General features: G+C 39.0%; 1 protein-coding gene and 1 long non-coding RNA gene across 4 annotated transcripts in view; one reads left to right on the plus strand and one right to left on the minus strand.

Moving 5' to 3' along the window:
• Positions 1-478: 478 nt before the first annotated feature.
• Positions 479-6,166, plus strand: LOC125048231. Its single transcript, XR_007116801.1, has 12 exons — positions 479-688; positions 1,870-1,914; positions 2,124-2,180; positions 3,174-3,297; positions 3,483-3,534; positions 3,736-3,794; positions 4,175-4,252; positions 4,428-4,476; positions 5,199-5,269; positions 5,477-5,553; positions 5,742-5,800; positions 5,963-6,166. It is a non-coding gene; the product is annotated as an uncharacterized LOC125048231 (long non-coding RNA).
• Positions 6,167-16,401: 10,235 nt separating this feature from the next.
• The window catches only part of LOC125024533, an 8,992-nt gene continuing 6,237 nt past the window's right edge, over positions 16,402-19,156 (minus strand). For all 3 annotated transcript variants that reach the window (XM_047612330.1, XM_047612328.1, XM_047612329.1), the window contains one exon: positions 16,402-18,876. In XM_047612330.1, coding sequence (XP_047468286.1) covers positions 17,974-18,741 — 768 coding nt within the window. In that variant the 5' untranslated portion in view covers positions 18,742-18,876 and the 3' untranslated portion in view covers positions 16,402-17,973. The remainder of the gene's footprint in view (positions 18,877-19,156) is intronic.

Here is a 19,156-nt window from a genome sequence, read left to right on the forward strand (position 1 = left end):
TTAATGTGAATATTTTCTTTCCTTTTGTTACCAGGTAAGCAGATATACATACACTGCAAGAATTTGGGGACTACTATAGAAAAAGTAAGGAAATTAATACAAGATGTAGCATGTAAATTACTTAGTTAAATTACATCCAGCAGAAAATGATGTACTTATTTTTCGTCTCCGAAAATGCAATGTGGACACTTCTTATCTGACATGTATAACTATTGTTTTACCCCCATTAAGTCTATGAAATGTTCTGATAAGGAAAATTCCTTCCAGGTTATCTGATTGAGAAACAAGAGAACTTCGTATCAGTGTGGAAGAGAACGTGACTGGTGGTGGTGGTGGTCACCAAAAGTTAATAACTTCAACCAAGTCGTTCTTCTTTCTTACGTTCTTTGTCGGAAGAGCTTCATTGATATGCATCACTAGTAAAATGGGGTAAGTGAAGAATGAGAGCTTATAGGGAAATGAGTGAATGTGATATAGGTGATAAAAGAAAATATTATTGAAGCATGAAACTGATGACACCAAAACAGGTTATAGACTGAGTTTTGATGATAAACTCTCTCACTGAAGAACTAGTCAGCTTGTCTACTTCAGTGGTAATGGAAGAGACTCAAAAGTTATTTCTCTATTTTCAGTTCTCGTGGGAGGGAATGCAATCAGTGTTGGAAAGGAAGCAGATCTTGAGAATTAGGTAAGTGACCAGATATATGTATGATATTAACCCAATGGCGCTGGGTATAGAAAATTAAAAAAAAGGAGCGCGCCGACTCTGAGCGCGTGATATCGGTACATCAAGCCGAATCATTGCCTCGGGGCGTTTTGGCGCGGCGCCGCTACGGACAGCCGCACGCCTCACATCGTGCGTATTGTTATGACGGCGATAGCCGTTACCTGTCGCCATTGGGTTAATGGAGTAGATGTTAGAAATTATTAAATGATTGTCACAAAAAATTTATTTCTCAATGGGTTTTGTTGAATGGTTAATGAAGGGTGAAGAAAACTTAAAAAAAAAAAAAAACTATGCTCTGGTGATCAATGGCAACGTGCCGACTTTGAGCACGGGAGTTCGGTACATCAAGCCGAATCACCACCTTGTAGCGCTTTTTCGCGCCGCTGCAGCATACAGCTGCAAGCCACATTTCAAGCGGTTTGTTTTGACGTCTATAGACGTGACCTGTCGTGAAGGGGGTTAACCCCTTAATGACGGATCATGCCAATAGGCGTCAAAACAAACCGCTCGAAATGTGGCGTGCAGCTGTACGCTGCGAAAGAAAATCTATTTTAACATTAAACAGATTGGCTTTCATGTGAAGTGAAAAGTACACACACCACCAAATTAATAGTTGATCCTAATGTCCTTCATGTTATTAATGAGCCAACTGCTGCTGCTCTTGCCTATGGCATGGACAAAACTGATGATAAAATGTTAGTTAAAAGCTGTTCATTTGCAATTGATTGTTTTTAGGCAGCCTCTCTGTAAACTAGTATTGATGACAAATTCCCCATGTTCTGTCTCTGAAGACTTTCGTGGTTTTGTATCATCATAGATTATACTAGGATTCTTCACCTGTGTGATCCTTAATGGGTTAGCTCAGTTTTGCGGGTCCTGATATTCATTGTATAATATAGCGTAAAGCGAGCGGTTTGTTTTGATGTCTATAGATGCGACCTGTCGTTAATGGGTTAACCCCTTAACGACGGGTCATGCTGATAGGCGTCAAAACAAATCGCTCGAAATGTGGCGTGCAGCTGTACGCTGTGAAAGAAAATCTATTTTTACGTTGAACAGATTGCTTTCATGTAAAGTGAAAAGTATACATACCACCAAATTAATAATTGATACTAATGTAGACTTTTCTTTTCCATTTCCAGGATTTTGTGTAGCTAAAACATTTAGTACATCCATTATAATACTGGGTAAGTGAAGAGTAAAATTTTACTTTCTATTTCATATTCATATATATATATAACTTGAACTAGGAAGTTACTTGATACAAGAAAGTGATGACACCATAACAGGGTTTAGGCTGAGTTTTGATGATAAACTCTCTCACTGAGAATCCAAACACATCTTTACCACTATAATGGTTAGAGAAGAAAACTCAAAAGTTTTGTTCTACTTTCAGTTGTTTTGGAAGTTGCATTAGGAGCAGCTTCTATGAAATGCAGATCTCACAAATGGGGTAAGTGACCAAAATTATTTATATATGTAGTGTATATGAAGATTATAGAAGATAGGGGTTACTTAGTAATGTTAATGACATGGGTAAAACATATTAAAAAGACCGACTATTAAACTTTCAACTCTCAATAAAGAATTGCATATATTTCAAAATACCAGCTTTGAGATGTGCCCTCTGATATACAACCCTTATTAATTAATTTTATTGACTAGATAATTGAGATTAATGATGGATAGCAGAAGAAATATTGTTGAATTGTCACTGATTAGCAGAGTGCTGAAGATAGTGTGTAGATTGAAAAATAAAAAATAAAATATACTATCACTGATTCATTTATTTTAGCTAGAATTAATAATTTAATTATATTTTGCATCTTTTACATGGTAAGCTGGATGACTTTTTAAGGTTGAAAGTGGCTTAACTCAATGTCGCCAGGGACAATGAATAAAAAATGGAAACTGCTGTGCTCATTTCTTTTTTGTGAAATGTATCTGCACATAGATGGCTCTGCTAGTGCTTAGCCACAAAGGAGTCAATCTTACCTGATTTGAATTGGCAGGAAAAATATATTTTTTACTAGGGCTATCAATATCAATGTTGTTATTTTCATTATAAACTTCATAATTCATATGTTATGAACATTAGTAACAGAGTAACCGCAAAATGAGATATAAGATATTTTCGTAAATCAAAGAAAAGGGTAAACGGGTGAGACAGACTTCTTGTAATTGGCTTATTGGTGATTTAGTACAAGTGAAGCCATCTGTGTAAAAACAATTAAATGAGTAACTCAGTGGACATGGCATTTACGTACACGTCATGCCCGTTGGCATTGGGTTAAAGAAAAGGCTTTAAGCAGGGATCAGTAGAAAATGATGTACTTATTTTTCGTCTCCGAAATGCTTTGTGGACACTTTTAATCTGATATTAATATCATAATTTTCCGTTACTCCCATTACACCAGAAAAATCTAATAAGAAAAATATTTTTCAGGCTCTGAGGATTGAAGTCTGGCAAAAGTGAACAGTTATTGCAGAAGAGAGAGTTTATATGTCAGTGTGGAGAAGAATCTAGATCAAATTCATCCAAAGATATGGGATTAGTACAGTTGCAAGAGGTAAGATACGAACAAGAGTTCAGCTTTTTGACTGAAGGAAATATCCTAGATATAATGTATGTATGTTGCAAAATTAGGTTGAAATTTAAGTTTTTGTTAGTCAACCGCTATGATAATTGTGGAATAGATTGGCTAATATGAAGAAAGATCTTCCACAGATGTTAATGTATTTTCTTCCTTTTCAGAATTTTTCTGCAGGGTAAACCTTTTTGTTCATGTAGATCATTTTAAGAATGGGTAAGTACAGTGCAATATATTGTAGATAAATTGGTAAATGCAAAATAGAAATTGATAAAAGCAAGATATAAATGAAAAAGATGACACCATAACAGGGTTTAAACTGACTTTTGATGATAAACTCTCTCACTGAGAAACCAGCTCTGTTTATCCACTGTAGTGGTTAGGGAAGAAAACTCAAAAGTATTTCTCTACTTTCAGTTGGTTTGAAAGTTCCTTTGGAAGCAGTTTGTAGAAATGAAGCTGATCCTAAGAATTGGGTAAGTTATCAAAAATGATTTGAGTGAAGATGTTGATAGGGAATTAATGTTAACAAGTTGATTGCTGAGAAAATGAAAGTGAAATCAGTGAGACAAAGGAAATGCCAATACTTGATATATTTAAAGGAAACCTGCATCAAAATGTCTATCCACCCATTTTTATAAATAACTTGGACTGAAGGGATTCTTTGTATTTGAAGCTACATTGACAGTGAACCTTCTCAAGACACACAATGTAAAGGGGGTAGAAAAACAATGTTGAGTAACTTCTTTCAACCTTTTTATTTTTATTTTATTTTATTTTATACTTTTTTTTTTCTTTTTTTTTTTTTTTTTTCCCCTTTTAGCACATGTACTAAACAAAAATATCTATTCACTAGTGTCCTTGTAAGGAAGAAGTGAAGCCATAGAAGACGAGAACAAGAAATAGCCGATGCTGCAAATGGATAGAGGTCAAGGTAAGAGGAACTGAAGCAAAATGTGTAATTTATTGAAGATGAATTAAAATGATGACCTTATTTTTCGTCAACTGAATTCAGGAATGTAGAAATTAATAAACTGATTTTTTATTTGTTAATATGTATAGTGTACAAAGTTTTCATATACTGTATACTACTATTGGTATTATTTCAGTTGATCATCTGGATGGTAATGCTGTTTTTGTCTTCAGTGTGGAAATAAGGTATGTAAATTTGTCAAAATAGGAATTTGTCACCAGTAATCTCTCAAAGAACTGTAAAGAAAGTTCACTTTATATAAACGATTAATTTGTATAGTAAGAATAAGAGAAATTTGAACTTTGTAAGGAGTTTCTTTTTGTCATTTCATTTTTCATCTCTGTCCTTGTGTGGAATAATATATATATTTTCTTTGCATTTTAAAGTTTCTCTTTGATCACAAAGTATATTTCAAGTGTGAATTGTAATTGGAACATGAATGACTTGCTGTTTGATGAAAAAACACTTGTGCATATCTTGAGGATAATACATTGATGCTTAGGGATGTCTTTGTGTATGATGTATTTCAAGTAAGTAAATTTCTTGTAATCTTGTAGTTTTTTTCACATGAATTGGTTAGGAGTATAAACCAGATGTTTGATTATTAATTTGCATAGCTGTACCAACTGACGTGTAGTCAGTTGAAGGAAATTTGGTCTTTGGAATTTGTTTAGGCATCTATTTAAAAGGATAAAAAAAAGTAGAAGCTCAAGGTAATTAGAAAAACTTGCTGAAGCTGTATTTTTAAAGGACACTTGAAAATCCTGCATGTCCAAATCATAATGTTTTTCTTTCTACATCTCTAAGTATATTTGATGAAAGAAAAGAAATACCAATCCCTTACCTTACAGAAATCTAATTACCCTGGATATGAAGTTAATCTGCTTTTTTCTTTGGTATTTTTCAGTAATTCCAGTAAGTTCATTTTGCTTGAAAGGCAGTTTTATGAACATGATAGATGGAAATGAATATATGTGGGTAAGTAGGAGGAAATTTGCTACTGTAAGAAGAGTAAAAGAAAGTGGAATATTGTGAATTGAATATTTAATTCCTATGTTCTGTTGAAATGATGATTTAATTTTTCGTCTCCTAATCCTTGTGTGGAATGATTAACTCTGATAATGTAATTTGTTTCATTATATAGTGTACATTTGTGTTTACATACTTAAAGAATAATCTTTCCAGGTTTGCTTTCGGATTAAATGAAAAGCACTATTTTTAGTGAAGAGGAAGTAAGGACCTGCAATGGATTTGAGCACAAGGTAAGATGAGGGAGGAATGATGTATTTTTTGTTGTACATTTTATTTTGGTTTGAACCTTAAGAAATAATGTGATGACACCTTTACAGGAAATACTGAGTGTTGATGAATAACTCTCTCACTGATAAACCGAATGCAACTAGACTGTTTAAGTGGTTAAATGAACAAAACTCACAAGTTCTGTTTTCAGGTTTATTGGGAGAGCAGACTGGCAGTTGGTGGGAATTTTGCAGCCTGTAAGCAAACATGGTAAGTGATCAAAATTTATTTTAAATATTGTTATTCATTTAGTGATGACCTCATTTTTCGTCAACTGATATTAAAAGAAGAAATGAATATCTGATTGTTATATGTAGCTTATAGTGCGAAACTTTTAATTTGACATAAATAACCATTCTCTTTTATTTCCAGGTTCTGATCGGCTGCTCTGTACTCGAGTATCTCTTTACTCCTGCACAAAATTATTAAATTTCTTTAGATTTGTGGCAAAGTAACATTTACTGTAAATGGCTAGAAAAAAGTGTTTGGTAATTCATGATAAAGCTGTTTAAAGAAAATGTGAAATACAGAATGTAATATACTCTGGAATGTGAAATAAATGAACCCCAATAAATAGTTTTTTTTCCTTACTCCTAAGAAGGTAGGAGAAATGAGGAGCAATGACAAAAAAAAAAGCAATACAAGAGGGAGTTCAGATTCACTAAAGATCTTGAACTTTTCAAAGTGATTGATCCCCAGATGGTTCACTAGACCTAGTATGCCACGTGTGTACAGCTACAAAGAAAACTAGCATTAGATAATTATGATTAACATTCTAACAGAATGGAACTTTTTGAAATTGAATTGTTAACGCTAGGAAACTTGGTACCCCTGATTTTCCAACTACTTTTGTTAAATCATGAATTAAGAAGCTATAAATTAGCAAGTAATTTATTTTATGATATAGTACTTTGTCGCTAATCAATTAGTTTTCTTGTACATTTTTCTTAAGTTGGTTCAATCATATTACGAGACAGGTGATACTTTCACGGTTTATTATTATATTACCTAATGGCTATTGGCATATTTCATTAAGAGCAAAACACGGAAAATAAGATATTGGTAATATATTCAAGTTTAATATTTTGTACCACTCCCCCCATGCTGCCAAAAAACAGTTCAAGCGTCGAAACAGACGCCATTAACTCCGCTGTCCACGCACGCTTTCCTCACACAATAAACGTCCTTAAGCTTGCAAGGCATTCACGACTGCGACATGATTACAAGTGTGGTCTTGATGCATGTATTTTGACATGGCTGCCCACGTTTTCAATGGGGTTGAAATCTGGGTAGATGTGACAGAAGCGCGATGGGATGTTCACGAAACCAATCTTTGACAACAGCTGGTATGGATGGGACTGTTGTCCTCAATAAGATATAAGGGATCAGTTTCTGATGGGAGGAAAACCTCAAGGATTTCTACATATCTGCTGCCAGTAAATCAACCATTGCCAACATCCGTTACCTTCCCGGCACCAATTGCATCCACCCAAACAAATCCTGCGGTGATTCGACCCCTCCTGCTTGCGATCATTCTCAGGTTCAAATATGTTAAATGATAACGCTGCATTAATGATAAAAATATATATATGAATATATTTTAGCATTCATTTCTATTAAAATAAACATTTCTTCAAAATATCGAGCGAAGGGAAATCAGGGAGGAGGGATGGTGTTACCTACCAGTTTTGTTGGCGCTATCTCGCAGCGATGGTGCCTTTGGAATAAAAACTTTTCTCGTATATTATTTTTGTATCACAGAAGGCTTATGGTGTGTGTGCATATTGCAAGGGAATAAGATGATCATGTTACAGTGAATCCTCCATAGGAAATTCGGAACAACTATTCAATACATTATGAATCGGAACGAGACCATTTTGAACCCCAAAATACAAACCCTTCCGTAACATAAGGTTCTGTTCGTTAATGAATGTTTCGACACGGCTCCTAAGGATAGTTTTCTGAGTAGCTGTACATAGAGGTCTGCCCTAAATCCCAAGTCCGTGAAGAGATCAGGGTGTAGGGGATCTGTAAACTTGGAATTACTGATTTACTTGAACTTCAGATTGATATTTACGGGATACGAATAATGGAAACAAGGATGTACAGTAGGGTGTTTCAATAATTGTCGATTTTCTAAAATTTGCTCGAATCCCGGGGGCAAGTTAAGAAATAGGCGCCTATGAATTTTCTGAGTTTGGCAATGTATTTTTTTATTAAAATCAAAATATCTCGCATTCTCTGTTTTCAATAGAAAGTTTTGATAAAATTATGATTTAGACACCGCTTCGAGCGCCAAATAACACCTCGTTTTCGGTTGTCGGTATAACTATTTTATTTTTAAAATAACTTAATATTATACTTTTCTTTAATATTTTTGCATCAAAATCATTTTTATTATAAATTAATATTATATAAAGTTCTGCAATTGCCATAAGACTAATTTTTCAATTAGTAGGCTTGACTTTACTTCGTGTTCTTTCCCACCGAATCGGGTTGGGTCGCCGAGAGCATGATTTGAAGTAACATATTCTATTTAACAAGAGGCTATAAAAGGAAAGGATTCTAGTAATGATTTTATTTGGAACATTGTATATTGCATACAATATAATTTTAATTCTACTCCGTTGTTTACATTGCCATATCTCCGACTGCGCCGTTCTCTAGTTTCTGTTACAACAACAATTCTGTTTGTCTTCACATTTTTTCATGTCTCGAATCAGTCTTTTACAGTTTTGATTATGGCCAGGTATTAATGAACTTTTGGGTTTCCACACATCGATGTCATGCATATCATAGGACAAGTATGCAAACTTATTTTTGAATAGGGCTGGTGTGTATGGCCATTTTTCACGAATTCCTCTTTTCAAGATCTTTGCAACTTCATCGACGTAATCATGATCAACAGCCAAGGGAAGAAGTGTACCATCTGCATTATACAGATGTCTGTTGATGGACGAGAAGTAGCTGCTACGAAAGCCAAGTTCACAGCCAACCCTGGCATACCTCCTTGAAGTTTCAATAGCAGTTCTGAAAAGAGTCAGCACATGAAATGAACTTTTGAAAAATCAGAAATACTTCTGATTGTCCTTGGATTTTTTTCAGTGCTTTCAGACACTTTATGGTGTTGTTCTTTATTCCAATCTTGGATTTATTGGGCAAATCACCATCATAAACTCCTTCCACCTTGGTCAATATGGTGTCAATGGTCAGGTAGATGTGTAGGAGGGAACAAAAAAATCCCAGCCGTCTGACACCAACTGGCAAAAGACATTTCTGCAATATCTTCACTGTTGCATATAAATGGGACTAATGCATTGTTGGTCTGCTTCCATTTCAGTCTGTTAAATTCCCGTCTTTGCGCCTGATAATCAACACTTCCGAGTGATCCATTGCTTCCTTGTACTTTTGCATCATACCAATCTATATCTTCCTTGAGGATTTCTCGGGGTTGTTTCTTTGCCTTGAATGACACAAACACAGTTTTCGAGAATTTTGTCTTCAGTGTTACATTTCTGATAGAGTCGTAGTACTCTTTCTTTATTTTCTTTATTTTTTCTTTCATATACCAACGTGATATTGTCTTAATGCCGAATTTGCTATACAGCACAGCAATTTCCGCCTGCAACTTGGATAAAATCTGAGATTCCGTAATAATAAAATTATTGCATGGCAAGCCATCTTTTGAGCATCCTTTTAGTGTCTGGTTACCATGTCCTTCTAAGTCACAGTATCGAGCAAGAATGTCACTCTTCGTCAGTGGTCTAGGTGGCAAAACATCAATGTATCGGCACTGCGCAAACCATCACGTCGAAGTGCCATATTGCCACTGACGAGATCGTCACCACAATATAGGCGAGCGAGTAATGTGCATTATTAAGGTAGCACAAGTTTATATGGAAATGTATAGTGACTGGGAATCTTTACGGAAGTCCCCAGGAATCATTCGCAATGACCTAAGTTACCCTATGTTTGATTCTGCCATAATGTCAGATGAACCGAAATGCCCTTCCGTGGGTCATGCGGGTCACAGCCAGGCCGGCTGAGGCCGCCGCACCTCATCCCAGCGCCGGAAATGGTATTATACTTTAATAAAAAATTGCGAATAGTAGATATTTTTTGATTTGTCTAATATTTTGCATGTCGTCATTTAAGCATAGTAGGCGCCTGTTTAGCAACTTGCTGAATGATTCTGAAAAAGTCGGATTTATTGAAACACCCTAATGTACAGCAGGATACTACCTAGATCCCCAAATAGTTTAGAATGGGTAAATAACTGAGACATACAGCGACGCAAGATGAATTCCCCCCCAGTCCATGTCCGTGTTTGCTGTGAGGGCCTTAGGAGACAGAGACTGAGGCCTAAAGCTGGGGATGCATATAAGTACAGTGCTACATCATTAACCCTACAGGCTGCCTTAAGGCCTCTACCAATATATCCACGATTATTTTCCGTAGACACTCCCTTATTGTCGTGGGAGGGCTAAGGAGGCGAGGACTGGGACCTAATGCTAGGGACCTTCCCTGCCTTGGGCCTCAGCCTTCGACTCATTTTGCACGTTTTCCCCTCCTGCTTTCTCGTTTCCGTCCATTCTGCAAACCCTTCTACTATCCACTTCCTGAGGTGTGAGAGCCATGCTAAAAGGATGAAAGACTGACTTTGTGCCAGTTCTGAAAGGCTTGAGGGAGCCATGGGCTCGGTATTCCCCTGTTTTAGTGGTCTAGCCCTTTCCTGAAGGGGACCCTGAGGGGTGGACTGTTTCTCTCCTACTCATACTCATACTCATACACATACATACACATACACATACACGTACACGTACACGTACACGTACACGTACACGTACACGTACACGTACACGTACACGTACACGTACACGTACACGTACACGTACACGTACACGTACACGTACTCGTACTCGTACTCGTACTCGTACTCGTACTCAAGTAGCCCCACCAACTCAAACTCTCCCGGTTCCCCGACCCCAGGCTCTCCTTTGACCGCAACTCTGAACACTGCAACTGCTACCCCCTCCTCAATGTCTACTAATACATTATCTACTCAAGTCCTAGGATTTTTCATCAACTCTACCCCCACAACCTTCTTCCGGCGGCGGTGGGCGTGTTGCGTAGCTCCAGCAGGCTGCGTTCGAACTCCTCGGTGTCTGTTACCTGAGGGTACTGTCTTCAGAATCAAGTACTTGGCAGACTTGACAGCGGCCTCGGCATGGCCATTTGACTGGGGGTATTGTGATGGTGATATGACATGGTGGACACCCCGGTGTTTCATGGACTGGAACTCCGAGCTGGAAAACTGAGGCCCTCCATCTGTCTGGAGGCGGACGGGGATACCAACTTCGCGGAAGTAGCGACAAAACATCCTTACGGTCCTGGACGTAGATGTGTCGGACCCACAAGTAACAATGGTGGGCCACCCAGACGTGCTGAGGATGCCCTATGATGCGGGATGACGTTGCTGCCCCGGACGCGCTGAGGAGGCTTCGTGCTTGGACGAACTTACGCCGGATCAGTATAATAATAAATATTTCATGTGGTACCTAAACTCTCCTAATTATTTACATCAGTCTCTCATACCTGTGTGGTTCTCCCTCGTAGTTAACCAATTAGAATTGCCGGTAAGAGCCTACGACAACTCAGGTCTGAAAGTCTACATAAGGGGGGTGTATGACCTTTAACCCACACAAATCTTGTGCAATAAGAGCTACCCTGGAACCGGGAGCCTCTCGCTTGACACTGTTGCTTCTGAGTTTTATAAAGTAAACTCAAGTACAGTAAAAACTGTAGTTACAGATCCTTTTGCAGTTTCTAGTGCTTTGCCTGCATCTTCAGTGCTCTTGATTTTGCAGGTGACACGAAACTACAGCAGGCGTAGTCAGCACCCCACCTCAGACCCGCAGCTCTCTTCTGCACCAGGGTAGCCTTTGCAGTCATTGACCCCTGGGTAGTGAGTCTCACTAGTCTGAGGCGTCCTTTCGGCGCACTTTTTTTTTAATTCTAAATTCCTTTACTCTCTTTATGTGACTTTCCTGAGCCTATCGGACTTCCCTTGCGGGCTCCCGTATTTGCTTAGACGATGGGCATCAAATTACCGCCCTTCGCCTAGGCAAGTTTGGAGGTAAGGTGTCATCCACATAACTCGATCCCCCTTTGGTACTGGAAAACGTAATTAGGCTTTCACTGTGGGGGTCTTATCTATTGCTGTTAGGTTGATACCAAAAGTTAAGAGTTTTTCCTTTCAGGACATCGGCTTCGGGCAAAGAGGTTGGACCTGGTTTGATACCCAGGATGGATGCTACCCTGGCTACCCCTTCTCCACCTCAAGAAGGAGGGGCGACCCATGACCGGTTATTGACCGCTCTATGACCAATTCGACTCTGAACAATGGAACCCCTACTATTGACAAACTCAGAAAACCTCTTTTCAAAATCCCTACCAAAAATACAATACAAACCAATTGCTTTTGAACGTGAACCCCTTTATCATCAAAAATGTCCTTGAGACGGAGATTTTGATTTTGTCAAAAACTTGCGAGATGGAAGCCTCCTTGTTAAAGTGGAATATAACTCGCAGATTAAGGATTTACTTAAGCTGACGCAAATTCACGATCTCAGAGTTACTATTGACCCATATATCTGTAAGGGAGTAATCTTTCACAGGGATTTGAGGACGATGGAAAAAAGTGAAATTCTCAAGAGCATGAAGAACCAAGACGTAGTGGACGTCAACAAATCACGAACACAGAAAAAAAATACAAAAACGCACAAGACAGACAACCGAACGAATATAAAGCAGAAGAAAATAAAAATGAATGAGATGACAATCGAGAAACGTCTCGATTCTACCTTATACATATGCACCGTAAGCAGTAGCTCGGTAGCCCAGGAACTGAGGGTCAGTCTGGGAACTTTTCCTTGTTACAAAACAAAAAGATTTCCTAAATCACAAACAAACAAAATTCCTGAAATTTTACTTTAAAAAATCATGAATAAAGGTTGTATGAAAATCAACTGTAAAATAGAAAAGAACCATGTAAAAGTGCAAACAAAAAAACAAATATTTTACCTTTCGATTGGCTTTTCACTTTTTTTCGGCAAATTTTTAAGTCTAAAAGCAAGACGTAATAATGTTGATTGTTCTCAATTTAATTGCTCCACTGGATGAGAGGCTGGCTTTGTGTCAGTCCTTAACGACCTCCAAGAGTCATGGGTACAGTATTTACCAACCTCATTCCTCGTTGACTATGATGCAGTGGCAGTATAGTGCTACACTATTCCTCCCAGAGGCCACCGTAATTCCTACACAAATATTGCCAAGATTAGCTTCCGTAGACATGACCTCCCCCATGAAGCTTATATTGGTGGAGTGTCCTGTCCTGTCCGACCATATCGACCCTTTTCCCGTCAATGCCAGAAATGTTGGCGTTTCTTGTTCCCAATCTGGTCACGATCGTTTAAATTGCTCTGCTCAGTGTACCAATTGTGGTGGCTCTCATAATGCATTTTACAGGAGCTGCCCTGCCTACAAGCTCGAATCGGAGGTAGCAGTTCTCAGCTTCAAACTAGGCCTCACTCTGCGTGGGGCCAAACAGAAGCACGCCGACGTTTTTTCTCTTTCTACCTATTCGAAAACTGTACTTTGCTCCGCTCCTCTCCCATCTTCTCAAGAAGTCTCATTAACTCCCCCAGTATCTCTTTCCTCTACTCCGAACCAACCTATCTCTACTCCCTCTCTCCCCCAGCCAAATTCCCTTTTCAGCCTAAATCTAGATACTCCAATCTCCACCATTTAATGAGAGAAAAAAATAAAGGCTCCAAAGATATTCTCGTCCCGAAGGAACAGGCTGATAATTAAAGAAAATGAAGAACTCGGGTAAAAAGACAGATGAAGCATCGCTGGCTGGTTCTGGCCAGTAAAGAAATATACTTTGGTAAAACTAAACATAAAAAGTAAACATGCCCAGCTGTTTCCTAACAGACATATGAAAAGAGTGAGACACCGCCTTTTCTTGTTGTTCAAGCGTTGCCTCGGTAATACAGAATATTCCAGGGGAGGTTCACACAAACACCAAGTTCAGAGACAACTCCCGTACCAGGTTTATTTCTTAGACTCTCATATGCAGCTCAACCACGTCAACTTAATACATGATTGTAGATAATATAGGTTAATTAACAATAAGCTAAGATTAAGAAAACAAATAAAAGTGACACGAAAATGAAAATTAAAACCTGTGCAGTAAAATCACCATAAAATGAATCAGTTATATAACAATTCAGATTTTTTAAACGAATATCAAAATAGCCATAACAAAAACAGCATCGTCCCTAAAAGTGAGAACAAAATAACCAATTACCGTAATATATATATATTTAAGATGTGATTTATATTAAAAACTAATAAGAACTCTTCTTCAAACGTTTACAGAGTTTTAATACCAAGATAAGTAGAGGGGTTCAGCATTGACGAAAATAATTATAAAAAGATAAATAGCAGTTATAATCCATTAAAAACAACAGACACTTCCCATCCACACTTAATAAAGGCTCAAGACGTGAATAAAACCCAAAAAAACCAAACAATCGTTAAAGGAGCTTTTATTTGGCTTATTCGCCTTTCTAGAGGTTTGAACAGTGGTAGATGGGATTCAGAACCGGTAAAGAGGCTTTAGAGGGCCCAGGGAGAGGACTCGTAGGGTTGTAGGGTAAGGGAGAGGGGGTATAAAGGAGAGCGTAAGTGTAAGAAGGCGACCGTAAATGAAAGACATAAAATAGACAGGGAGATGAAACGGAAAAATGAGCAAGCAAAGAAATAGAAGAAATCAGAAAACAAGGGGGAGATTAGTATGACAAAAAGAAGAAAGAATGTAAAGACATAAGGTGAAAATGAAAGATATCCTAAATTTGCAGCATGGACCGAAATTGTATTACTCCACTGATTTGTCATAATCAATAATAATTTAGTTATATTCGAGTTGTTACATTGGTTATTCTTGGTGCGATAGGCTTTCATTTTGCTTCTAAATTAACCCCTGTCATTCCTTGCACACCTTTCGGGGGTTAACATCCACTGGCGGGAACTGAACGGGGGTCAGCAAGATTGCTCGACGAGACCGCTACCGCTGCACCAGGTAGCACAAAGTGTATGGATTTTTTAAGGATTTTTAGGGGGCCGGGACAGGTAACATCACGTGTTCATAACTCAAACAATTATTTTTACACAATAAGATAATTAGTTACTAATGAGGTTAACCGTTGCAAATGCTCTTTATACAGCTTCTTGCTAGGAATAAACCTAGGGATGCAGAACCATAACCTCAAAAGAATAACTTAATTTGCCTTCTGTTTATGGAAGAATATTATACATAAAACCACATTTAGTGTCAAATCAATTAGAGAACCCCTCTAGTGTACAGAGTTCCAAAGACAACTAAAACACAGAATAGAAGAGCTAACTATGAATGACAACACCGATTCATACTCAAATCCCTGGGTACAAGTAACGTGTAAACACTTAGCTCAGCTGAACACACTTATAACTAAGACCCTACATGGACGTTCTGTACCACCGTGGAAAATGTCGGACCTAAGTGTATATTATACGACTGCCCCCAAAAAAGACAGTGTCCCCTCTGCTATACTTAAGCAGTATGCGCTTGCAATTATAAATGACCATCTAGAAACCCTTTCCAATGCATATCAATGTTACACTGACGGATCCTTGCAGAGCAGGATGCGCTTTTGTTGTATACAAAAACAATATTTTGCAGCACCAGGATTGTAGGAGGGTTCATGACTGGGCTAGCACTATGCAAACTGAGTTGTCAGGAATACCCATGGCCACCGAATTTCTATTGAATCAAGGCCTCAGGGGTCATTTTCTGCGATTCACAGACTGCTCTCCAGGCTCTGAACACTCTAGACAAAGGTGCAGGAAATATTGCAAATGGCATCAGAATAAACGTGTATCGTGCAAAAGAACGAGGCCATATTATACGTTTTGTGTGGATTCCATCGCATGTTGGAATCCCTAGGCATAATCATGCTGATCGCCTTGCAAAGTCAGCATGTGACAAACAAAGTGTGGATATAGATCTTGGGTTACCTCGTTCTAGGATTTTATACATCATTAAAGCTTCCTTCAGAGAGGACTTGACTGGGTTGATTAATTCTCAACGCCCTGAAAGCTGTAGCATAAAGCACTATGACCGGTTTAGGCAAGATTCATTCATCTATGGTTTATATGAAACAAGAACAAGACAATTTGATGTTGTGAATGCAAGAATCAGGCTTAGATATAGATTGTATTGGCAGGTCAGTACAGTTTGTAATGTCGAAGAAACTAAGTGTAAACTGTGTAATGAAGAATATAAACGAACACCTGTACATTATATCTCAGAGTGCCATGTGTTACAGCCTTTCAGACCACCTAGCATGAGGTACCGGGAACTATGTAAATACTTCATATCATCTGATGCCTTAGAAGATACACTTATGTTGTATCCTAAATTTGGAATGTTGTATCACATAGCCGCATATCAAATGCATCAATGCTTTTCCACGCCCTAGCTATATGCCGGCGTGGCAGATAAGTAGATGAAGGACTGTGCAATTGTTCCTTTCCTTAAACTGATAAAGTACTCATAACAATGTTATAAGCTAAAATTCAAATGTAATACCACTATGTAATGTTATGACCATGCATTAAATGTACCACAGCTTGCCCACGCCTGTGCAGTTAGCCAGGGTGGTAAATAAAGAACTAAACTAAATAATCACTTCAAGGCACGGGTCTATGACTGGTATAACACCTATGGAATAACTATTGAAATTTCTCTCAGGACCTAATCAAAGTTGTCACTGACTCTCGAAGAAAATGAGGTCCCAGGCCTCCATGCACCGACGTGGATCATTGACCCAATTCTGGCCAAGGAACATAAACGGGTTCAGGAGCATGCTAATTGTTATAGATATTAGATAATCCTATGCAATTTCTTAAAGCCAACAAGGAATTCAGAGAATTAAAAACTCAGATTCGTGGTAATCACGAGGAACAATTCTTGCAAAGCATCAATAGTCAAATTTCTGTAGCTGACGTACGGAGAAAAAATAGTAGGCTGACAGGTAAAGCTCTCACAACACCGCAGTTTCACAGCCCACAAGAGCAGGCCCTTATGCTGTGCAAGAGCAGTGGGCCGGGAATCCTCAGTTGAATTCACTTCCACACGGGATAAAAGATCAGCTCAAGTTGAAAATTGATTGAAATTTTAATATATCAGTAGCCTGTACTACTACTGATCCCTCTGGCTTTGCCGAAATATCCGAGTGGGAATTGTGTAATGCCTTCTGAAAGGTAAGGCAACCGCCCCTGGCGAGGATGGCATTACTTACTGCATCCTTCGCCTCATTGCTCAGGTACCAGACAACCCACTTTTACAGGAATTCTCCTGTAAAGTCCAATGAACTGCTCCAAAAACTCATCAGGCGAGAAATTCCGGCAGACTCTGCCCATTTTTAGCCGGACGAAAACCCCACACATAGTACAATGGCAGTCGTATTGTCATAAGTCATATATGCGAGGCTGAGTCTCGCACAGGCTATGCCTATGACTGTGCCAACTAATGCCGACTCGAACACCGTGGGCCAGCTGGTGTTGACTCGACTAAGCTTTGTCTTTAAACATCGCGATGCCCAGCCACAGCGATAACCTCCAGACGACAGTCTGAAACTTCTCACGCCAGAGCGGGACGCGAACCGCCGATCCCTCGGATGAGCTGCCGACACGTTACTAACGTGGTCCAGACAGGAAAGGTCAAAATTATACTTATCCGTACACCCATTTGAACGGTCCTGCAATTGCAATGGCCGAGTAAACTCTCTATACTAATTTATATGTATATAATTATATAATTGTCTTTAACCCACCATTCATTGTTTTTCGTACAAACTGTCAAGTTCTTCACCAACTGCCCAGTCTGAAAAACTTGCTAGCGAAAACAACAGTATAAAGTCTGGAAATGGTGATGCAGGTTCTCTGAGGCCCTTCGGGCATTAGGGAAAATTTACCCCCGTGTTATAAACAAAATACAGACATACTAATATGTGCATAAACAAGCACAACTGTGAGACTATGAGATTTTTCTAAATTCTGAAATCGTTAAAGTTATAATTGCATGTGTGATTTATGATTTGGAAATAATATCTGTCAGTAAACAGCAGATATATATGCATGGTTAACATTCAAGCATGAAAACCATTTCCAAAAGAAGCATGGCCTTGATTGCGGTTACGGGTCAGTGATTTTTATTGTGTAAGGGATTTAGTGCAGTTACGTAAATATCAGCATAAAATGATTATACATATGTTTTCTTAAAATACTTCCAAGTGACAAATCTGGATCGTCATGCTCGCCATCTTCTGAACTGAAATGAATCTGGCCTTGACGGGCTCCGGTGCCTCAAGGAAAACCTCTTGGTCGAAGTCAGTGGCAGGACCTGCAAAGCTGGCAACCCTGGCATATGAGCTGAAGTTGCCAGGTGTTTCCACAGCCTCCATGCCAGCTCTCACCTCAAGGCCTTGAAATAGGTTTAGGTGATGACGGTGACCTCCTGATTGCGTAACCAGCTTCACAACACGGAAGGAGATTACTTCGCCGAAGTCTAAGTAGAGCCATGGCTTGGTTGAGCTGGAGTCCCCCAAGTAGCACTGGTTCATCGTCATCCGGTCGTAGATCCCGTCTATGAGATTGTCCTTTACTCTCAAGGATGCCCTGGGGTCAGAAGGAGTGGCGGTGATGGAGAAGGCCCCGGTCGCGAGGTCATAGTGCCGTTTGGTGTTGCACATGACTGTGTCACCCAGGTTGGTCTCCCTGTAGGTTGGCATCACATACATGTCGGATAAGAGGCACTCCTCAGAGGAAGCTTCGTGGCACCACACCTGGCACAACAGGTCCACGTTGCAGACGGAGGAGCACCGAAGTGAGGGGGGAAGCTTCGAGACAGGCTGCACGACTTGCAGAGTCCGTGACGCCATTATCGTTGCCTTGGAGACCTTGACTTCGTAAAAATGGCTCGTGATTATTTCAGTCAGTGAGGGTGACAAGGGCCATGCCGTCAACACCATCAGCACAGCCAACATTGTACCCTTTATTTGGAGAAAAGAGTTGCAGAGAGAGACGTTGGGATCTGGAGCTGGAGGCGCGGCCGAAGGGATCCTCACCAGGTGCAAGTCGGGAGTTCCTTACTTGAACTGATGACGTCACAGTTGCAGTATCTGGGAATAATAAAAGCAACGTTCTCATTTAGTAGTACTTGACACATCTACAATTACGCTAAACCAAATATTATTTGTCCAATCCACACTGCACAAATAACAAAATAATACAATTACTATTTAGTATAGTCATTACTTTAGTGATCTTTATCCTGCTAATGAAAGTGTTATTTTATGTCATCTTACCGATATTTTTCCACACAAATGTTATATATATATATATATATATATATATATATATATATATATATATGTATGCTCTGACTGTTGGCTCGAGCGG

The sequence above is a fragment of the Penaeus chinensis genome, chromosome 43, assembly GCF_019202785.1.
Source record: "Penaeus chinensis breed Huanghai No. 1 chromosome 43, ASM1920278v2, whole genome shotgun sequence".
Taxonomy (NCBI): Eukaryota; Metazoa; Arthropoda; class Malacostraca; order Decapoda; family Penaeidae; genus Penaeus; species Penaeus chinensis.